The sequence below is a fragment of the Leptonotus elevatus genome, chromosome 5, assembly GCF_054856555.1.
Source record: "Leptonotus elevatus isolate MCC_2025b chromosome 5, RoL_Lele_1.0, whole genome shotgun sequence".
Taxonomy (NCBI): Eukaryota; Metazoa; Chordata; class Actinopteri; order Syngnathiformes; family Syngnathidae; genus Leptonotus; species Leptonotus elevatus.
The window spans coordinates 3,056,106-3,078,208 of NC_141243.1; the positions used below are offsets into that span (position 1 = coordinate 3,056,106).

A 22,103-nucleotide genomic window follows, 5' to 3' on the forward strand; every position below is an offset into this window, starting at 1 on the left:
TCACGCCAACTCTAAAACACTACCATCCACATCCATCCATCATCCATCCATCCATCATCCATCCATCCATCCACTGATAGAATGAAGAAACAAACCATCAATGCTTTTGCTTTTTTTTTTTTTTACCAGCCCAAAGACACACAACAAGCGCTGAGTAGAAAAGAGTCCGCCGTCAACATGGAAAAGTTCAAAAAGTTTGCTGCCAGAAGAAAATGGAAAGTAAGTACAGACATCACATTTCAACTCTATTGCTAACCAATCCAGCAGGACCCACCTCGGTTTTTTGGTTATTGTAATGATGACGTCTCCAGTTGTGTAAATCCTGTTTTTTTTTTGTTTTTTTTTGGCAGCAATCTGTGCGACTCATCTCCTTGTGCAACCGTCTGTCGCGGTCATTTCTGTCCAGAAGCAACATGAGCGTGGCGCGCAGTGACGACACATTGGTAACACACGCACACACGGGCAAAATGGCAGCTTAATGAACTGCTCCTGCCTTAATTACAGTTTGAGTATTATTAGCCGTGCGCCCTCACAACGCCACTCCACTACACGCCAGCCATTAACAGCTTCCTGAATAATTAATTGGCCTCGTAAATTCAAATAATTGTCCTGAAAAATGACAACTCTTATGAAGACCTTACTGTAAGATGATTTTAATTTCCTCCTAACATTCTCTTCTTGCGATGACGCGTTAAGTTTTCTCCCGCCGCGTGCGTGCAGGATGAAGAAGACTCGTTCGTGATGAAGGCCATCATCCACGCCATCAACGATGACAACGTCCCGGGCCTGCGCCACCTGCTGGGCTCGTTGAACAGCTACGACGTCAACCAGGGCAACAAGCACGGCACGCCGCCGCTGCTCATCGCCGCCGGCTGCGGCAACGTCGACATCATCCAGCTGCTCGTCAGGAAAGGAGCCCACATTCAAGCACCTGACAAGGTGACATGCTCGACCTGTGGCAAAATCTTTTTTTCTGATGATTGTTTTATTATTTTACATGTGTATTTATTTATTTTTAGAACTACCGGTAGTATTATAGTTATATGTATTGTGTTATTTAAGTAATTTTAGACTTTTTGTGTTATTTAAACCGTTTATTTCTATTTTAATTTTTGTATCTATTCAACCAATATGTAATTTTTTAAAATTATTATTATTTTATTTATTTATGTTTGTTTTAACTGCTAATTCAGACTTAAAACACGTTTATTTATATTTGTGTTCATTCTCTTATTTATATCTAACATTTTGTTTTTAATGCATTTTTCTTTGTATTATTAATTTCCTAATTTGATTTGTGTTTTTACTTCCCCCACAATTTACTCATTTATTTGTATTCATCATCTATTCAACTAACAATAATAATAGAAATTGGCAATTATTTTCAATATTTTTTTTTATTTTATAATAAAATACAAAAAAATTATTGAAAATGAAAATAATAATAATATTTTTTTATTAATGTATTGCTTTGTTGTTTTAAAATAAAACACATTTCTATAAATTGATATTGTTTTATTCTTTATTGCTTTATTATTTTCAATGATTTATGTTTTTTTATTTATTCATAATTTCTAGTTAACAATTGAATATATTTTTATTTTATTTTTTGTTACTTTATTTATGACATTATGTGTTTATTTCTCTCCGTGTTCCACTAGAGTGGCGCCAACGCCGTCTACTATGCTGCGAGACACGGCCACGTGGACACCCTCAAATTCCTTCACGCCAACAAATGTCCTCTGGATGTACAAGATAAGGTCACTAATTATTAATAAATAAGATTCTTCTCAATATTTCAACGTTGTTTTTTTTTTCAACTTTACTCAACTAAAAAGCTTACTATAAAGTTAAAGTGGAAACTAAAAAGTTCCATATTGCAGCTTTAACTTGTCATGTAAGGATATGACGTGATGTGTCAATTCCCTGTTGTGTTGCAGTCTGGAGAAACAGCTCTCCACGTGGCGGCCCGCTACGGCAACGTGGATGTTGTCAGCTACCTGTGCAGAATCCGGGCCAACCCGGACCTCAGCGACAGGGTGAACTCATTTATGCAACAAAAAAATCTAAATCCAACTTTTAGCGACTATTTTTGAAAACCCAACTCCCACGTCCAGGAGCAAGAAACGGCTCTGCACTGCGCCGCCTGGCACGGTTACTCAGCTGTGGCGCGGGCACTGTGCCGGGCCGGCTGCCGCGTGGACACCAAGAACCGCGAGGGCGAGAGCGCCCTGCTCACCGCTTCCGCCCGCGGCTTCGTGGATATTGTGGAGTGCCTGGCGGAGCACAACGCTGACCTGGAGACCACCGATAAGGTTGGAATCTTTCTAGTATACAAAAAACAACAGATGAGTTTTGTCAATTAAATGCTGATATTTACTAAAGGACAAAGTATTGAAAAACATCCAAATGTTCTGCCTGAAATTACCAGGACCAAAAAAATGTATGATATTTTTTTTAACTCATTCATTCCCAGTAATTTTCACTGAAGCAACTCCCTTCGCTCATGGCTGTTTTACTGGATTTTGACAGATTTTGCAAGGCCCACAGAATATTCAGTTCTACTGCTATAAAAACACGGAACCTACCAAAAGAAAGATTAAAGTCTCTTCTTTCATCAGGAAAAAAAGTATATTTTTATCCGTTTTCATTTTGCAGTCAGAATATAGCTAAGTTTCATCATTATTCACATATCTGTTTAAAACGGGGGGGGGCTTGTTGCACTATGGCTCGAACTGATCTTTTACACTCTGGTGCCACCTGCTGGCCGTTTTTTTGTAATTACTACCATTGCTTTAAGTGACCTCATGGCAGAAGCTGTATCAAAGCCTTCTGTATGCTGTAGCATACAAAAAAACATTTAAAAAAATGTATAAATATAAGTTTTTGGGCATGAATGAATTGTATTTCTCAAACACACATATATATTAAGAAAAAGAAAAAAAATATATCTACTCAAAGATATTAAAAATCATATAAAACATAAAAATATAACCTATGCACATGTTTGAAAAAAAAATATGAATGAATGAGTTAATTGACCAATTAATCAGTTATCGCAATTTTTTCCAGCGAATTAGCTGAATCGGCATCAGACACATCAGTCGGACCCTAGTTATTTCTATTGCCTAACTCGCCGCCGCCTTTGTCCTCGTCCAGGACGGCCACACGGCCCTCCACTTAGCCGTGCGACGCTGCCAACTGGAGGTGGTCCACTGCCTGCTGGCGCGTGACTGTCAGCTGGACCGGCAAGATCGCCATGGCAACACGCCCCTGCACATCGCCTGCAAGGACGGGAACCTGCCTGTCGTCGTGGCACTCTGCGGCGCCCGAGCTGTCCTTGACATCCCCAACAAGGTAACAATTTGGACCACGTTTTGGTTGCACGGCCTGTGAAACTAGCTAGCAGCTAACTTTAGCACTCATTGCATTATGATACGTTAAATCATATTGAAAGCTGAGATTTAGTGTGTCTAGTTTTGGTATATATCATAATGGAAGGATTATAACATTATCCAACAACTGTAGTATCAACCCTTAACACCTCTTTAGATTTTAGGCGTGATAATCCAGCCTGGTTTAATGGATTTGTCTAAATCTCTCCTGGCTTTCTCCAATACTAAAACCACAACAGCTTTTCATTTGATTTATTTTCGTGTGCATTTCATGTTTTTTGTTAACATTTATTGAATTGTTGTTTTTCATGTGTCAAATACTTTAATTTATTGGTAGCTTTGCAAGCTAGACTGAACAAACAAAATCTCTACCAGCCTGCCAGGAATGCTTGCAATGTCTAATTGTATTTTAATTCATGTATTTATTTATTTTTTTCATTTCATTGTATTTTATTTTGTATTTCATGTCTAACCTGAGTAGTGTAGCAGAGTGGGCTGAACAAACACATTGAAAGGATTAAAGAAATCCAATGAGAGTTTTCCAGTAATACTTGAATGAGGAGTGTTTTCATTGTTTCAGATTCATGATGATGCTGATGCGTTTCACTTTCACACTGCCTGCGTGGCTGCGTGTGTGTTTTCCCGTCTTGACAATCAAAGAACAAAAATAACTCGCCTATTTTAGGAGTGAGCAGCACTTCCTTTTAGTGATTTTAATGGCTTTTCTTTTCATGTATATCGTGCTAATGTTAGCAGCTCGTGCTAATGAATACAGCTACATTTTAACACATTCAAATTCACCTGTTAATGTCACCATTTAGAAACTGCCAAGATTGCTACTCAATCTGCATTTCCACTCACTCAGAAGTTCCAGCAACTGTATTGGAACACATAATTGGAAATTCAATTTATACTCTTCAAATCCCACTCTTTTGAAAAATACTGCTGGCCACGCAAAATTCCAAAATGGCGGCACTAAAATCGAGAGATGCGCACCCAAAATGTTGTTTTTTATTTAAGTCCCATTAATGCAATAAAGCATACATTTTCCGTTAATCTCGTAATTAATGGGCCGCAGATTCCACACAAATGACTGGTAGGAAGTCTTTTTGACGATGTCCTCCCTGTTTTTTTGTTGTTGTGTGTTGATGGACTAGTACGGCCGGACCCCCCTCCACCTGGCTGCCAGCAACGGTGGTCTCGAAGTGGTGCGTCACCTCTGCCTGTCCGGAGCCAACACGGACGCCGTCACCAACGTAAGCTTTCTTAAAAAAAAAAAATAATCATAATACAGTGACTTTTTCGAGATATAAACTGTTGCTCAACCAATTTTTGGTTTAGAGTGAGCAAATATTTCAGTTTACTGCACTTAACTGCCACTACCAGTTAAAACCAAAGACAATTATAGTACGTATGTATTTCACCAAACCACAAAATTTATGAAAGCCCGCTAGCTTAATGCTAACATAGGCAAAACGCCATGGACGGACTAACAAAATTAGCATTGATTTGGCAGTGGCAGTAATTCCCAACCTGTGACACCACTTTCAGGTGGGCGGCCAAGACCAGTATAAGACTAGAAACCATTTTGAATAGATTAGACCTTCTTCCGCATACTAAGAGAAAAGGGCTCCACTGCTGTGTAGTCGACTCGATCTTTCTGGCTTCCAGTAAATAGTTCAACTGAGAACATGCAGTTTTCTGGTCATTACTGTTCGTGTAATATCGCGAGCATTAAGATACAAGAACCAGTGAAAGTTCCCACCAGAACTTTACAATTATTTTTATGTGGATACAAATGATGTATTTATTGTTAAAAACAAAAAAAGTTTGCCAACAACACAGTAACTGGCAGAATAATTAAATGCTCTTGCATATTATTCTTTATCCTCTGGAAGAAAAAATAACTGCTATTACTGCAATTTGGTTATATGAACTAGTCAGGTCACGCTTATGTCAAGGCACCACTGTCCAAATCAAGTGCTCGTGTTTGTTTTTCAGGATGGGAAAAGCGCTGAGGATTTGGCTTCAGCTCAGCAGCATGACAGTATCGTGGCCTTGTTGGGGAAGCTTAAAAAGGTAAACAAAGCGAGGAAAGGGCTCGAGTATTATTGACATTTATCGTTCCATTGAAAGGGTATCGGCAGTGGGAGTCCTCAGGTGGGATTGCAGAGCGCTCTCAGCCACCCACACCAGCACTGACATTCACGGACCACCTTTTGTTCCATGACTCACCTACTGTACTCGCAAGGAAAACATGTCAGCTCTTGAATTGATCATTTACGTGCAAGCGGGACAAATTCCACCCAGGCATTTTCCACTCTGTGAGGTAGCACAAAAGTCGTGACGCCACGTCTTCTGCCAAGTCAGCATTTTCCACCTTTTGTCACTGTTCTGTTACATCTCCGATACGTTTATTTTTGCCGGCTCTCTGTGTGAAAGTGGCTATTAATAGCAAAAAAATGTTTTGCGTTGTGCTGCAGGACAACCACAAGTTGGCCTTCATCCAGCAGCTGCGGCCCACGCAGACGGCGCAGCCACGCATTAAGCTCAAGCTCTTCGGCCACCAGGGGGCAGGCAAGAGCACGTTACTGGAGTCGCTCAAGTGCGGCATCCTGCGCAGCTTCTTCCGCCGACGTCGCACCACCCGCATGACCAACGGGACAAGACACCCCAACTCTCCGGTCCACTCCAAGCCTGCCGGTAGGTTACGGACATCCCGTACGGTGACGTTTTAGAGTTTAGGCCAGTTTGAGATCTTGAGACTTTTTTTTGTGGGTCTATGAAAGACATACCTACCAAATGTTCTGTTACAGTGTCGGTGAGTATCTCCAATTTGTACCCGGGCTGCGAGAACGTGAGCGTGCGCAGTCGCAGCATGATGTTTGAGCCCAGCCTGACCAAAGGCGTCCTGGAGGTGTTCTCGCCCGCGCACAGCGGCCTTTCCCCCCCCGCCGCCGCCGACGAGCAGGCAACCAGGGCTGTCGACATCCAGCACGCCAACATCCATGGTGAGATGCATCTTGCGCACTCTGTGTTTACGTTTTCAACTGCGACCCCACTATATAGTGGAGTTCTGCGCTTTATAGCGATGTTTTTAATGGCTTTCAAAACTTTACCGTACAGTTTGGAAAAATTAATAAGTGATTTAAAATGCAGAAAAGACCGTATTTATATAAAATAATGAACATTTAAGACTTTTAAATTTGTCTGTTTATTTATTGATTAAATAATACGTACAATTCATACAAAAACTTACTTACATGGTACATGTGACATGTTTGTATGTATCTATCATTATTATTTATTAGTTTAATTTTTTTGCATTTTGAGTTATAATAAATTATTACATTATTTGTAAATAATAAAAAAAATGACTTGAATTATTTATTATTGATATGAACTTACATAGTGTATTTTACATGTATGTATTCATTTTTAATAGTTTTTATTGCATTCAATAATTGGTCAATTGATTTATTGTTAACAGTGAAGAAAGTAAACAGTTAAAAAACATAGTCACAATTTTGTGCTTTTTTTAAATTATCAAATTCATTCAAATCAAATGAAGCTGGCCATAAATAACAGAAGTGAAATAATAATTATTTTATATATACAGTAATTTCTGGTCTATAAGACGCACCTGACTATAAGCCACGCTAGTTAAATTTGGGGAATACGCGAGTTAGTTACACATATAAGGCGCACCCGACTGTAAGCCGTAAGGTGTTTTAATGTTACCGCACCGGGTTCCCGCTACTTTCTTTTCCATAATGACGGCGCAAATTGTCTCGCTCTCGTTCTGTCTCTCCTACTGTATTTGGGCTCACTTGGTTTGTTTTGCTCTGCCTGACGCTCTTACGCTTCCTTTATAGTGCGCCCCCTTGTGATTTGATAGATAAGATGCACCTTTGTATTAGCTGCAGGGTCGAATGCAAGTGAAAAAGTAGCGGCTAATAATCCAGAAATTACTGTACATTAAACAAATAACCACAAAGAGGAATAACCTGCTTGGCCCATCTTGTCCATTTTTAAAAATTAAGTGTAAACCACAGAAGGACTGTGCAGTATTTTTGCGACATTTAGTGCCTGCAACTTTTTTGTATACTCAAAACAAACACATAATAATATAAATAAATAATATAAAACATAATAAACACAAAATGTATTTAAAAAGTGTGTTTTGCTAAATTAAAATTTTGTTTTAAAGTGTACAGTGACTGATGTATAAAAATAAAAATAAAATTTAATAGTTTCTGTATATCACGGATTTCCGAGTGTTTACTTACTAAATTCCATTTTTGCAGGCGTGGGCGATTTCAGCGTGTGGGAGTTTTCCGGCAACCCCGTCTACTACTGCGCCTACGACTACTTTGCGGCCAACGACGCCACGGCCATCCACGTGGTGGTCTTCAGTGTGGAAGAGCCGTACGAGAGCCAGCTGAGCCACGTCAGCTACTGGCTCAACATGCTCAAGGCCCTCACGCCGCCGCACCCCAACATGCGTGAGTCTCTCGAGCTTTGCCGCCGCCGGGGCGTGGACTCAGTGGAGTGACGCTGTCGCTGCTCGCAGTGTTCGGCGGAAGGGTCCAACAGCCTCTGGTGGTGGTCTTGGTGGGCACGCACGCGGACCTGGCCGACGTTCCCAGATGTTTCTCCGGAGAGTTCAACTACAACAAGGAGAGAGCCCTCCTCAAGGAAGTCAGGAGCAGGTCAGCAAAGTGCTTTTATTTGACATGATTTTTATTATTTTATATCATTTTATTTACAGTTATTTATTTTTTATTCAAATTCAATCATGAAACCTTTTCAACAGGCTATTAGACAAACAAACAAATAAATAAATAAATATAATAATATTTGTCCATGTTGCATTTGAGGTTTGGAAACGACCTACAGATCAGCGACAAGCTGTTTGTGATGGACGCCGGCGCCTCCAACTCCAAAGACGTGAAGCTGCTGAGGAATCATCTGCAGGAGCTGCGCTTGCACATCATCTCTGTGAGCGCATGCACATATGTCACGCACGCACACATGTGGAGGACCAAAACTGCCAAAATTAAAAATAAATAAATAAATGACTAAAAGTGAAAATAAAAACGGATATAATTATTTTTTTTTTTTGTAGGGCCGGTCCTAAGCGTGTCTTGGGTTGGGCTCCGCTGTTGCAATATTTATTTATTTATATTTTGTTGTTTTTATTTCCATTTATATATATATTTTTTGCATTTAATTTTTTCAATTTTATTTTTTATTTTTATCCGTTTTAGTCATTTATTTATTTATTTATTTATTTATTATTTTTGCAGTTCTGGTCCTCCATACACACACACACGCGCGCAAAGTTAACATTTGTACTTGTACGCAGAGCTGCGGCGCCATGACGCTGCTGTCGGAGCGGCTGCTGGCGGTGCTGCCCGCCTGGCGTAAGTTGAGCGGACCCAACCAGCTGACGTCGTGGCAGCAGTTTGTCAGCGACGTCCAGGAGAACATCAACCCGCTGGTCAGCCAGCAGCACCTTAGAGGTCTGGCGATGCAGCTGCACAGCATGGGAGAGGTCAGTTAGTCGCATCCTCAGCCTGCTGTGAACGCCCGTTTTCCACCCACGATAGGTCAAAATCCATGTGCGAGAGAGACCATGTGATTATTTTTTTTTTTAATAGAAAGTTCTACCCCTCCCATATGATTTAAACAATTATTTTTAAAGTAGTCCTTAGTACTTGTTCTCACACTCACTGTCAAGAAATAGGAGACTATCGCTAAATATCAATTTAAAGACACGAAAAAATGACTCTCCTTAGAACAGTTCTCCAAATAAGATGCCAAGCGTGCTTGCTTCAAGCTCTTTGTCATTCCAAGTTGAAGTTTGCTGTAAAACTGACGCATCAACCAAAATAGAATCAAGCATCGTATATTTAAGCGCCAACTCACTGAACTAAATAATTGTGTCTAATGCAATTCCACTAGCTTAATGCTAACAGAAAGTTAACAGAAATTAGCATAGATGTTACGATTTATATTTTGTATGTATTTTATTTTAATGATAAACCTTTAAACAAACATGAAGCATCAACCAAAATTTATTTATGAAAGAAATGTAATTCAATCAAAATTAAATAAAGAACATTAACATAAATAAAATACATATAAAGTACAATAAACTTAAATGAAATTAACTTTTTTTTTAAATAAATAAAATAAATAACAAAAACTAAGACGCACAAAATAAATGTAAATGAAATCGACTTTAAATGAACTAAACTTTAAAAATCACATACCATAAATTTAAATAAAATTAAACAAACCTAAATGTTGTAGAGCAAAATGAAATCACCTCGAAATTAAATATATTAAACTAAATAAAATAAACAGATAATACTCAATAAACTTAAATAAAAAATACATTTAAGTAATAGTAACTATAAACAAATGTAAATAAGGTAAACCTTTTTTTTTAGACCGTATTTAATAAAAAAAACAAAAACATTGGAGACCTGAGGAGAAACAGTACAGCAAGCTTACCACTTACTAACTTCAAAAACACATCTGCTAATTTTTCTGCGGTTGACTCGAATGTCCTTTTTTCCCGTATTGCGCAGATCAACATCATGCAGAGCGAAACGGTGCAGGACGTGGTCCTGCTGGAGCCGCGCTGGCTGTGCAGCGGCGTTTTGGGCCGCCTGCTGTCTGTGGAGACGCCCAAGGCCATCCACCACTACAGGGGGCGCTACAGGCTGGAGGAGGTGCAGGCCCTGGCGCCCGACAGCGACGTGGAGGAGCTGCTGCAGATCCTGGACGCCATGGACGTGTGCGCCCGCGACACCACCGAGCCCGCCATGGTGGACGTGCCCGCCCTCATCAAGGCGGGGGGCCTGCGGCGCTCGTGGGCCGAGGACGATGCCGAGGGGGACGCCGCCGCCATCTACGGGGGCGTCCGGCTGGTGCCCGCCGAGCACCTGGCCGCTTTCCCCTGCGGTTTGTTCCACAAGCTGCAGGTCAACCTGTGCCGATGGAGTCGGCAGCAGAAGCCCGATGATGAAGAGGACGACGAGGAAGAAAGAGAGAACGACATTCACCTGTGGACGGACGGAGCCAAGGTGAGCAGGACGGATCAGGTCATGGGTGTGGACCGCAACGGATTAACGACATGATAATGTCCCCTAAACTTAAGGTGAGCCGGTCGCGCACGGAGGCCATGGTGCTGCTGGTCAACCACGGCCAGGGCGTGGAGATCCAGGTGCGGGGTCACGAGACTCAGAGGACCAAGTGCTACGCCCTGCTGGACGCCGTGTGCGGCATCGTCGAGAACCTGCTGGCCTCCACGCTGCCGGGCCTGCTGACCGCCAAGTACTACCTGAGCCCCCAGCAGCTGCGCGAGCGCCACGCTCCCGTCATGGTGTACCAGCCCAAGGACTTCCTGAGGGCGCAGGTGCAGAGGGAAACCTCGCTCACCAACACCATGGGAGGATACAGAGAGAGCTTCAGCGCCATCCTTGCCTTTGGCTGTGCAGAGGTATTGGCGACACGAAAACATTTTCAATCAAAATCTGTCTGTCTGTCCGTTCATCTCTATATCTATAGCGCATATTTATCTCTATTAATCAGAGGTGGCAAATCCAGGTCCAGAAAGGAAAAACCCTGCCACAGTTTGGCTTTAGCCTAGCTAGCTAGCTCCCCGGGTGCTTGTTTACCCGCTTGGGAGCTAGCTAGCTACACCTGGATTTGTCATATCTGCTATTAATCTACAGTAAACCCCTCTATCACGGGCTCCGGGTTCGTATACGTTATAAGTTATCTTGATCTCTCGCCAAAATCTGGCATTTGAAAAGGGGGTGTGTAGACTTTTTATACATTAACTGTATCTATGTACGTAGGTGTACCAGCGTGGCGTCCTGGGCCCCGACGTGCACATCGCCGACGTGGCGCCCCTGGCCCGCCGCAAGCTGTGCCGCATGCTGGACCCGCCCGACGCCCTTGGGAAGGACTGGTGCCTTCTGGCTATGAACCTCGGCCTCAGCGAGCTGGTGGCAAAGCACAGCGGCAACGGGACGCCGCCCAGCGGGACGCCCAGCCCGACGGCCGCCCTGCTGCACGAGTGGAGCGGGCGTCCCGGCAGCACGGTGGGCGTCCTCATGCTCAAGCTGCGGGAGCTGGGCCGAAGGGACGCCGCCGACTTCCTTCTCAAGGCCTCGCCCGTCTTCAAAGTCACCGCGCGGGGGCTGGGCGCCGACGCTAATGGTTATCCCGACGGTTACGCCGCCACTTGCAACGGGGGCACGTCCTACAACTCCATCAGCTCTGTCATTTCCCGCTAAAAGCCCACCCCACGCCACACGCCGCCCAATTGTGGGTCCGACTTCAGCGCGAGAGAAATTTTGATTTGCTTCCGTGGTGGATGTTGTCAAATGGCTGATGAGGAAGTCCAAGCCCCTTTCACACAGCCTGTCTAAGCCGCCTGCCTTGCCGTTTTGCATGTAAGGTACCAATATGGAATTCGATAGCGGACCTATTTACAACATGGCCACTTTGTTTTAAAAGCAATTCTCACTGCCCCAGAAATCAAGCATGCCTTTGTGTGTAAGGTACCAATACCAAATTCCCATCCAGTCAACTAATTTTCACCAAAATATCAAAGGCAGTGTCAAGTTTGCCACCTGATACTTGCTTTTGTGTCGAAAGCGATTGTCACGTCCCAGAAGTTGATTGTTGTATTTCGAATCTGAGTTGTAAGAGCGACAGGACGACAGAGAATTCTGCAACGCCAGGACAGGGGTGTGAAGCATCCATCATTCATTTCTCCCGCCCCCTTTGTGTCGAAAGCAATCGTCGCAGTTCCAGTTGCAGACGCCCAAGTCGCCACGCATCTAATTATCTAGTTCCATGCGGAGACGGCAGTGTCGGCGAGTGATGTGTGAAAGGCACAGAAAATGATGTGCGCCAATTTACCGGGAAAAAAAGTGCAAAAGGGGCTAGAGTCCGCACAAATCTGTGCTTCAGAAGCCCTTTTCACACTGGACACCGTTTTGGTGTGATTCAAATCCACCCGTGAATTTAACAGCGTCTGACAAAATATCCAGGAAGATAATGAGAGCACAACCTGAACGTTAAGACAAGAGACGCGCTGACCACGCCCCCTTCTGGTTGCATGAAGCAGTAACGGCCATGTGTTGAAGGCACAAGCCAACAAGCCGCGATGCCTCGAACAGTGTAGAAGGGGCTTTGAGATTCCGTTTTGATTCACCTCCTTGTGCTGCTTTTGAAGCTGTGTTCACACTTGTAATTTGGTGGTCATGATCTGATTGCGGGATGCGGTGTTGCTGCGTGAAAGTGTGCACAGTTGCGGCGATATCGTACCTTTGCTGTGCTCTGTGTAAAAGACACCGACAGACAAATGCTGGATCCGCTGTTACGTCTCGTCTCAGATTTTTGTCGAAAGCAATTGTATGACGCCAAGTTTGTGTGAAATTGTGCACCCATGCCACACCCACCTTCGCTAGGTTGTGTGTGAAAGGCAAAGACAGATTTAAGTGAACCCAACAACAAATGTGAACACGGCCTTTATTTTATGTCCAGTGTTTGTATGTACACAATTTAACGCACATCTCGTCTACCGTTTACGCAGCCAAAGTGATGTCGTAATCACCACGCGTTCATCTCCGCCTTTTCCTCAATCCCGACACAGCATTTAATCCCAGTGCCTTTGTGGCCTACTACCTCCCCCAAGCACAAATAAGAGCAAGCGTGCCTTGTCCGCACAAAACGCTACAATTACTTACTACAACAACAAAACAAAAAAGCTCAAAATGTCAAAATAAAGGAATTCAAGTATTTGTTTGGGTCGTCAGGGTTTGCTCAAAATGAATTTTTATGTTGAATGGCTGGAAAACCACATAAAGACAAAAAATAATGATAATAATACATTTTGTGTTAAATTCAGGGTCCTTGAGACTTTTTTGCTCATCTGGTCAGATTGGACATTTTGTGTTGATCAGTGAAACTGGTATGCAGGGTTGAGATTTTGTGACTTTCCAGAGGGCGTTACCGGTACCCATTCAGGTTGTTGGGGACGCCTAAAAGATTTACTTTTTCATCAGGATACACATACTCGCAAAAAAGTTGGGGAGAGGGATTTGGGGCATGTATGTATGCTAAAAAAAATGTCTAGTGTGATTTAGAGTACAATCACTGGGATTTCCCCAAAATGGCTGCTTTAAACCAAAATAGCCAAATTCCTATACAATTTGCAACATGTTTTTGTTTTTTTAGAAGATTGTTTTTATGCATTCTGTCATGATTGACGTCCACCTAAATTTGTTTTTAACTCTCCAGGGGGCGCAACAGAGATATTGGCGGGTTTGGGGGAACAACTCTGGAATTAGCCACAATTTTGTTAAAGCCTATGAAATTTGCATGTTAATAGTATCCGCTTTATCGCATAATTTCCAGCCTCCTCAACACAAAAATTCCCTGAAATATGATTTGATTTGATTTGACGCTCCTCCACCTCCGCCTCCTCTCAGGAAAACGGCAACTGTAAAGCTAATGCTAGCTGTTAGCCCGTTATCTCTACAGCCTCTAGCAAAAGTAAAAGTTTTTCTGAATCGGCGTTCGATACCCCGTCTCTTAAGTGTCCTCCATTTTGCGTTTGTCCTCCATTTTGTCTCCTCGTTGGGCCATGTAAACGGGCCAAAAGCTGCTAAATGTTACATATTGACCATGTTTTTGAAAAGTCGACTACTTCCTGTCTTTCGTCACTTTGTCCTAATCTTTTTTTCCCCCCTCTTCCTTTTGTGTCACTTTTTTATGCCACTTGAATGTACAACAAAACAAACACACACACAGAGGTTAATTGTTTTTGTGTGTAAATGTTGCCAATGTAGTGTGGCTTTAAACATACCTTACTTGTCCAATATCACACCCAATATGAACCGAAAGGGAATTATATGTTTTGTTTTTATTTCTATTTTTCTAAGTAATTATATCATTGTCTCTGACCAAAACAGGAAGAAAAAAATTTACCAGCTTTTTTTATGTCTTTTTTTCTACGTTTGCTCTATTTATGTTCTGTTCCTTCAGCATGTTCTCAGTACTTTATAGTGTAATATTTTTTTTTAATAAGAATTAAAAAAAGAAACTTTTTGTTGTACATGTTTGGGTTTTCGTGTTATTTCTGAGATACTTTCAAGGACATAAATGAAGAAAGTGGAAACTTAAGCGTTGCAATCTTGAACCACTTTTTATGGAGATTATTATTATTATTATTTTAGTTACTTACATTGGAATACCTGCCAGATGGCGCTGTTGTTCAACAGGTATCAAGCGTCAGAAAACAAAGCTGCATTTAAAGATAGATAAATAAATAAAATATTTCATTAAATTAAAGCAAATTATAGATATTTCCTGTGTTTTTTATGTTCATCTTGATGCCTATTATTTGCAGTAATTATTAAATTGAATTTGAATCAAAATCAAACTTTTTTTCTTTTCTTTTTTTTAAAGAAGACAATAGTCACGTGTTCTCCAGTCACATCTGAACGACAGATGGCGAGGTAGATGGATTAAAAAATCTCAACTCGACTTTCTTTATAGAGAACTTTAAAAACAACCATGCATACAATAAGTAATTGAGTAATGCAAAGATTTAAAACAATGCTGAGTAAAAATCCGTAGAATAAAAAAGTGTTTTAATTAATCATCATATGAAGGAAATTAGATTATCACCGCAATTATGAAAATGTATCCAAAATGATACAGTACACAGTGACTAGCTTTATTTTGACTCCTTAACAGCACATTATTGATTAAATTGATTGTTGTCGTGGTCTGAGTGCCACAAGTGTGCGCAGACGTGGTCTTCTGACCTTTAACCTGATAACCTGCTCATCTGATTCATGTGAGGAATGTACTAAAAAAAAAAACATGCCCAGTCAACTTAATTTGGGGGGGGGGGCTCTTTCCTGTTGTCGGCTTTCTGCACGCGGGCACACTGTCCGGACTTGTAGCTGTCTTTAAAAAAAAAAAAAAAGTGCTCAGTCAGTCACCACACGATCACGCTAACTTATCCAGTCGTCATGTCACGCTGTGGATTTAAAACGCTGACATCTGCAAGCGGTGGCCAGTGACGCGAATCAATACTTCAACACTTTTATTTGCAGCAAAAGCTTCTTCTTTTTTGAAGAATGATGCGGCATGAGCATCCCAAAAAGTACAAAGTTATGTTAACGACAGATTATTGTTCACTTTTTAGGGGCTAGTTTAGCTTTTAGTTTGTTTACAATCGATATGAAAGTTGCTAATGTAAAAAACTAAAGATGTGATGCATAAAAAGCAAAGCATAAAGAATACAACTGTATTTTTATTTTTTTTAAATAAGGCTACAAACAAATCAACTGGTTCCACTTGATGATTTGAGTTCATCAAAGTTTCAAGATTTTCGCTTTGTTCTTCTTTCTGTAGTTAACGTTCAAAGATTAAAATGGGAATAACAGAACCATTCATTTAAAAAAAATGGTGCCTTCAGATACCAGTGATTATTTCCCAAAATTAAATAAATTGAAACACTAACTTGGACCTGAGCTTATCTTGATTGAATGGGACATCATTTTAACAGATTTGCTGTTCAAGGTTTATGACTTGAATTTGGAGCATGTCATTTAAGAGAGTGACATCATCGTCTGTCTTGTGTGCCACTGCAATCACACATCGTACAAAAGAATATCAAATAGGGATTTGTTTCATTTCAATATGCAATGTTAGTTTTGTCAATACTGTAAGAAATTTGAACGACAGATGATTTTTTTTTAAAGCACAAAATTACGTGCATGAGGTTGTTTTTTTTTCATTTAAAATTGGTTTCTTCTGTTTGCAGTTTAGTTAATTTTGTAGCGTAATAATATTGTAAAGAAGCAAATTTAACAAAACAATCAAAGTTGTTTTAATGAAGGACTCTTGTTCATTTTAAACCAGCTGGTTTAGCTTTACTCTAGCAGCGTGACAAAAATTGCCCAAAATAAGTCTGTACTTGAGTACGATACAGCAAGAATTTTTACAAAATTGTATGGTGAGTTCTAGAGTGAGGAACACTATTGCGTTATATCAAATAGTATTGCGTTACATTGCAAAGTATTGCGTTATATCGCAATCCTAAATGTTCTCGTGATATCTCCTGGCTGGCTTCTTTGTCAAAAAAGAAAGCCTTGAAGAACGATTTTGTGTGATATTGCCTGAGAATAATTAGTAAAAATAAAATAAAAAAAATAAGCCTTCAAATTAAGAGTAAAACTTATCATTCCCAACATAGAGTAATTTCTCGACCATCTGCTACCTCGTGTAATGAGGGGGAAAAATGCAAAGCGAATATAATTTTAGGGGGGTTTGTTGTTAAAATCAACAATAACAGATCACCAACAAAGTTCTCTTATGCTAAGGTAATGAACGTTTTGAAAACATGAACGATCATAAATATTTGAGGGACTTTAGCTGTCATTCCACGTTTACATCCTTCAGCTAAAGATAACGTGGCTAATCTACAAAAACAAAAGTCAAGACAGTGACTTCCCAAATGTATTGGTAATCAAGAAAAACGTCAACAGTGTTGTTGTGACGGGCGTTCAAAGTCCACATACTTTAACCTGCTTTCTCATACTTTATGATAACACTTTGAATGCCATTTTCTCGTTTTATTTTCATTATCGACTATTATTTATCTCTGTTTACTCTAGCGGGGCAAATTAGCGGGCATTCCCGGTGAGGATAACGAGCGCACGTTCCTTTCTTTTTTTTTTAAGTGCCGTTTAGGTTAGCTGGCGTCAAGTAAAAAGACGCTGGGAAACGTCCAAAGAGATACACCGTAGTATAATTCATTCGTGTTGTTACGAAACTGTATTAAATTAAGTGATTTAAAGGGAAAAACGTTGTTAAACGTTGCTTTCCCCCCTCTCAGCGTCATTCCAATGAGGAATCACGTGCATCCAATGTGACGTCACACAAAGGGAGGGCCTTCAAAATGGAACAAACAAGAAACGCTCCAATCAGAGTGCTCGGAGGGCGGGAACTCGACTGCCACTCAAGGCCTTTATAAAGTTTGTGTGGCTTCACCGCTGTAGGATCATTTTCCCTCTTTTCCCACGCAACGTTTCGTCTGAAAAGGGCTGCCAGTGAGTATGATTTGTGATTATTTTGTAATTCAAATTGTAAGAGTTACTTACTATTTGTGACTGTAATTCAGCTTGATGCATGAATTTAATGGAACGTAAACCGTGGGGATTTATCGCACAGAAATAATAGCAAGGGGCGACGCTCTACGTTAGGAATAAGGTATTTAAGGATATTACTGATCAGAATTTCCCTAATAAATACATCGACGTTTTTATAATTGTTCGATAGTTATAGTTATCGTCTTGAATTTGGCTTGCCTTTTCTTGATCTCTCGGCTAAAACAAAGACAACAACAGGCAATTGCCAGTTTGTTGTCACGTTTGAATGTGTGCTAAAGAGCGTCACCATGGCGTGTAAATATTCCGAATAACGTTCAGATTTTTCATTATTTTGTTTTAATTTTTTACTTTTTTGTGCCGCAAGTTTGGACGCCTCACGTTTTCTTGGCTCGCCTTCGTACATCCCGTGACTGAGCAAAAAAAAGGGAAAAAATAAAATAAACCGGAAACTAAAGGCAAAACTAAACCAGTTTCCGGAACTACAATTGGCCTAGTTCGTTTCCACTATATTTTCAGATTTTAAAAGGAACTTGCATGTTCCTGCTCAATTCCAGTAATGGAGACGGACGAAGTGGAGCGTGAATGAGTGTCCTAAGGAATGTTGTTGTTGTTCCAATGTGTTGTGCATTTACTGGAAGCTTAAAAAGTGGGTTTCGCGTTACACTCAGCAGACACTTTATTAAGTATACTTACTTCACCAAGAGCTGTAGAGCAAAACATAGAAAATAAGTCACTTTTTTTTAAACCCCCCCCCCCCCCCCCAAAAGAAAAGGTGTTAAGATGTAGACGTAATTGCGTATTAGAATGTTTGAATGTTTATGTTGTTGTTGCCGTCTCCTTGCAGGTAGCCGCGAGCATGTTTCCTCTCATCGTGTTGGCTTTGTGCCTGAGCGCCGCCGCCTCGGCCCCCAGCCTGGACCCTCAGCTGGACGACCACTGGGACCTGTGGAAGAGCTGGCACTCCAAGCAGTACCACCAGGTACAGTGTGGAAATGAACAAACGAACATTTCTTAACCTATCAAACCATCCCAACTTCCACCAATCAATTCCTCTGCATCAGAGAAACTGCGTTCTTCGCTTTCGTTTTGACGCTGCTCTGCTTTTGTTGAAACATGTCTGACGATGTTGTAGAAGGAAGAAGGCTGGAGGAGGATGGTGTGGGAGAAGAACCTGAGGAAGATCGAGTTGCACAACCTGGAGCACTCCATGGGCAAACACACCTACAGCCTGGGCATGAACCATTTTGGAGACATGGTGCGCTGATGACGCAACGGCCGTCCAAAGTGGGTCTTCTCGCGGACGGACGCCTTGCTAATAACCCCGGCGCTTGTCTTCAGACTCACGAGGAGTTCCGTCAGATCATGAACGGCTACAAGCGCGGCAACAAGATGCAGAAGAAGGTGAAAGGGGCGCTCTTCATGGAGCCCAACTTCCTTGAGGCGCCGCGCTCGGTGGACTGGAGGGACCACGGCTACGTCACCCCCGTCAAGGATCAGGTGACCTTGCCCGCAATTCATTTAGGGAGTGCTGAGTTGTGGCGTGATTTGGGTCAGGGCTAGATTTCGACCATGGGGAAATTAGCAATAAGTTCTAAAGTATATATTTTTTGGGTCCCCCCCCCCCCCCTTTTTTTTTTGCCTTTAATCGACTTAATGGAACGGGAGAATCTATTTGAATCCTTTCAACTTTCTTTGAAAAATTCTGAGCTGCATTGCAAAAAAATATTTCTTAAAATCAAATCAAATAATCATTTTAGTGCTTAGATAATCACAGTTTATCAATTAAAGTGATATGTATATTTTTTAATTACTAATTGTTAGCCTAATAGCACATTTGACCTTTTTAGAAAACAAGAAAAAAACACTACTTTCTGCAAACACACTGGCATTATTATTATTTAATTAAGTTAATAATGACTACGTACGCAATTATTCTTATGAGGTTACAAAAACAAATATTGCACATATTTGACTAGATATTAATGAAAACATATTTTTAAAGTTTGAAATTCGGTTCTACAACTGTTTCTAATATTTTTCTTTTAACATCTAATAAATAAAGTTAGAAAAAAAAAATAGTGCCAGGATGATACATCATTTTTTTTATTGTGTATGAATCTTTATTGATCACACTGCGAAACAATTCGTCAGTTAAAAAATATTGTGTTTCTGCTGGGAGCAATTTATTATTTTGGTGACTTTGTGACCACCAGAAATGGTAAAATAATGTTTAACATAACAAGCTGTTTCTAATCATTTGGCTACCTTTGGCTGTGTAATGGAGTAAATATTTAGCTCGGCGTGAAAGATAAGACCTCAGCGGTGGACTTGTTTATCTACATTGTGCACTCGTACCCCCTCCCGCCCTCCTTTTAACCATATCATGTACACGAACAGCTGACACAAACACGTCTTTGGACCTTCAACTGCGAGCCAACTCGGATGCCCAAATGTAATAGCTTAATGCTAACATAGAATGGCAAACACCATAGACAGGCTAACGATGGATGTTTTTGGTCTCCCGTTCTGACTTGCATTATTGGTGTGTGTGTGCGCAGGGTCAGTGCGGCTCATGCTGGGCCTTTAGCACCACGGGGGCCCTGGAGGGTCAGCACTTCCGCAAGACAGGCACGCTGGTCTCTCTGAGCGAACAGAACTTGGTGGACTGCTCGCGGCCCGAAGGCAACGAAGGCTGCAACGGGGGCCTGATGGATCAGGCCTTCCAGTATGTCAAGGACAACGACGGCCTGGACTCGGAGGACGCCTACCCCTACCTGGGAAATGTACGTCTCTTCACGACTTGTTTCTTTCTTTCAGGAAAAACAAACAAACATATTTTGGCTGTAAAGATGCTGCTGTTGCCACGGTAACCAAGCGTCCCTCTCTCTCCACCCCGCAGGATGACCAGCCGTGCCACTACGACCCCACGTTCAACTCGGCCAACGACACGGGCTTCATGGACGTGCCCAGCGGCAAGGAGCACGCGCTCATGAAGGCCGTGGCCTCCGTGGGGCCCGTCTCTGTGGCCATCGATGCCGGACACGAGTCTTTCCAGTTCTACCAGTCAGGTCGGCTCACTCATTTGGACACACTTGGGGTCTTTTGAGTTTGGGATGTTTAAAGAAAAGGAAGATTTAGCTGAAAAACCTTAAACCTAACTTTTTTTTTTTCTGAGACTAAAACAACTATTTTGGCTGTGGAAAAAAATTATCGAAATGAAACTTATTTTTTCCCTGATAATAAAACAAAAAACACAATTGAGAAAAATATATTGGCCGCGATTTTTTTAATTTTTATTTTTTTAATTAAACCATTTTTTCTGAAAATAGAAATATTTTGGCTGCAAAAAATTATCAAAATTAAACAGTTTTTTTCTGAAAATAATACGAAAAACACAATTTTCTTGAGGAAAATATTTTGGCTTCGAAAATACATCTAAAAACTTTTGACGAAACAGAACACCCTCCTGAAAAACTAAAATATTACGGATGAAAATAGACAAATTTTGTTAGATACATTTGTTTCCCCCCAAAAAGCACAGGCACGTGTTAGCCAAACATAAACTTTATTATTTTTTTGGATGACATTTAGGCATCTACTTTGAGAAGGAGTGCAGCAGCGAGGAGCTGGACCACGGCGTGCTGGTGGTGGGCTACGGCTTCGAGAGCCAGGATGTGGACGGCAGGAAGTACTGGATCGTCAAGAACAGGTGGGTGCTGAAAACATTAGCGCTAACGTTACTAGCGTCGCTTCGCTAGCCCGCCGCTAACCCGTTTGCGCTAATCCTGCAGCTGGAGCGAGAATTGGGGCGACAAAGGTTACATCCTCATGGCCAAAGACCGCAAGAACCACTGCGGCATCGCCACCGCCGCCAGCTACCCGCTGGTCTGATGAGGGCCGCTGCCATAGCGCCACCTAGTCATATTTTTTTCAAATTGCAACACGTGGAAGCGGACGGTTTTGATTTCAAGTCGACATGAGCGTTTTTAGGGAAACGATGCCGGTTTTAAGCCAATTTTCATTGAACGAATTGTTCTAGTCTTTTATTCTTTGTACATATGCTGCTCAGTGAGTGGTTTGTTCTTGTAAATGTCTGTTTTTCTAATGTTTAATGTCAACCATTAAAGGTGTGAAACACTACATTTTTGTTTGTTAGCCTTTGTTCCAAATAATTAAAACATTTTTTTTTTTACCGTACTACGGAAGCATTTTGCATTCACTTGAAGAAAGCTTTGTTTTTGAGTAATGTGTTGTCTGAATATTTTTTTTAATTTTTTTATATAAGATTAACTTCATATTATTCTACTGTCACATATTACTCAAAAAAGCAGAAAAAAATACTCAATACTCAAAATAAATACTCAAAACAAGGCTCCCCCCCAAAAAATTGTCAGAAATTTGGCAAAAATCCTCAAGAATCTTTTTAATGAAAATTAATTAATTAAAAAAAAAATTTTTAATAAAATGTTGCTAACAAAACAGGAAATTATTT

The 22,103-nt window shown here is 41.1% G+C and overlaps 2 protein-coding genes across 3 annotated transcripts in view; both read left to right on the forward strand.

Annotated features, from left to right (window-relative positions):
* Positions 1-14,541, forward strand: part of dapk1 (death-associated protein kinase 1) — a 29,961-nt gene extending 15,420 nt beyond the window's left edge. For both annotated transcript variants that reach the window (XM_086076064.1, XM_086076065.1), the window contains exons 10-27: positions 130-219; positions 351-443; positions 721-939; positions 1,662-1,760; positions 1,941-2,039; positions 2,118-2,315; positions 3,160-3,357; positions 4,553-4,651; positions 5,397-5,474; positions 5,879-6,098; positions 6,212-6,406; positions 7,703-7,900; positions 7,969-8,107; positions 8,276-8,396; positions 8,764-8,952; positions 9,995-10,492; positions 10,567-10,908; positions 11,270-14,541. In XM_086076064.1, coding sequence (XP_085932190.1) covers positions 130-219; positions 351-443; positions 721-939; positions 1,662-1,760; positions 1,941-2,039; positions 2,118-2,315; positions 3,160-3,357; positions 4,553-4,651; positions 5,397-5,474; positions 5,879-6,098; positions 6,212-6,406; positions 7,703-7,900; positions 7,969-8,107; positions 8,276-8,396; positions 8,764-8,952; positions 9,995-10,492; positions 10,567-10,908; positions 11,270-11,710 — 3,516 coding nt within the window. In that variant the 3' untranslated portion in view covers positions 11,711-14,541. The remainder of the gene's footprint in view (positions 1-129; positions 220-350; positions 444-720; positions 940-1,661; positions 1,761-1,940; positions 2,040-2,117; positions 2,316-3,159; positions 3,358-4,552; positions 4,652-5,396; positions 5,475-5,878; positions 6,099-6,211; positions 6,407-7,702; positions 7,901-7,968; positions 8,108-8,275; positions 8,397-8,763; positions 8,953-9,994; positions 10,493-10,566; positions 10,909-11,269) is intronic.
* A 2,881-nt stretch (positions 14,542-17,422) lies between these two features.
* On the forward strand, positions 17,423-21,751 carry ctsla (cathepsin La). The gene is made up of 8 exons (XM_086075091.1): positions 17,423-17,551; positions 18,456-18,590; positions 18,744-18,866; positions 18,950-19,108; positions 20,170-20,394; positions 20,511-20,679; positions 21,203-21,320; positions 21,403-21,751. The coding sequence occupies exons 2-8, from the start codon at positions 18,468-18,470 to the stop codon at positions 21,500-21,502; spliced, it is 1,017 nt and encodes a 338-aa protein (XP_085931217.1). The 5' UTR covers positions 17,423-17,551; positions 18,456-18,467; the 3' UTR covers positions 21,503-21,751.
* Positions 21,752-22,103: the final 352 nt, after the last annotated feature.

What these genes read in the sequence shown, in the direction of transcription:
- ctsla (XM_086075091.1), top strand. Translation starts at nt 18,468, where the DNA reads ATGTTTCCTCTCATCGTGTTGGCTTTGTGCCTGAGCGCCGCCGCCTCG. An exon ending in CCTACCCCTACCTGGGAAAT is followed by an intron (nt 20,395 to 20,510) that starts GTACGTCTCTTC and finishes TCCACCCCGCAG; the next exon opens with GATGACCAGCCGTGCCACTA. An exon ending in TACTGGATCGTCAAGAACAG is followed by an intron (nt 21,321 to 21,402) that starts GTGGGTGCTGAA and finishes CTAATCCTGCAG; the next exon opens with CTGGAGCGAGAATTGGGGCG.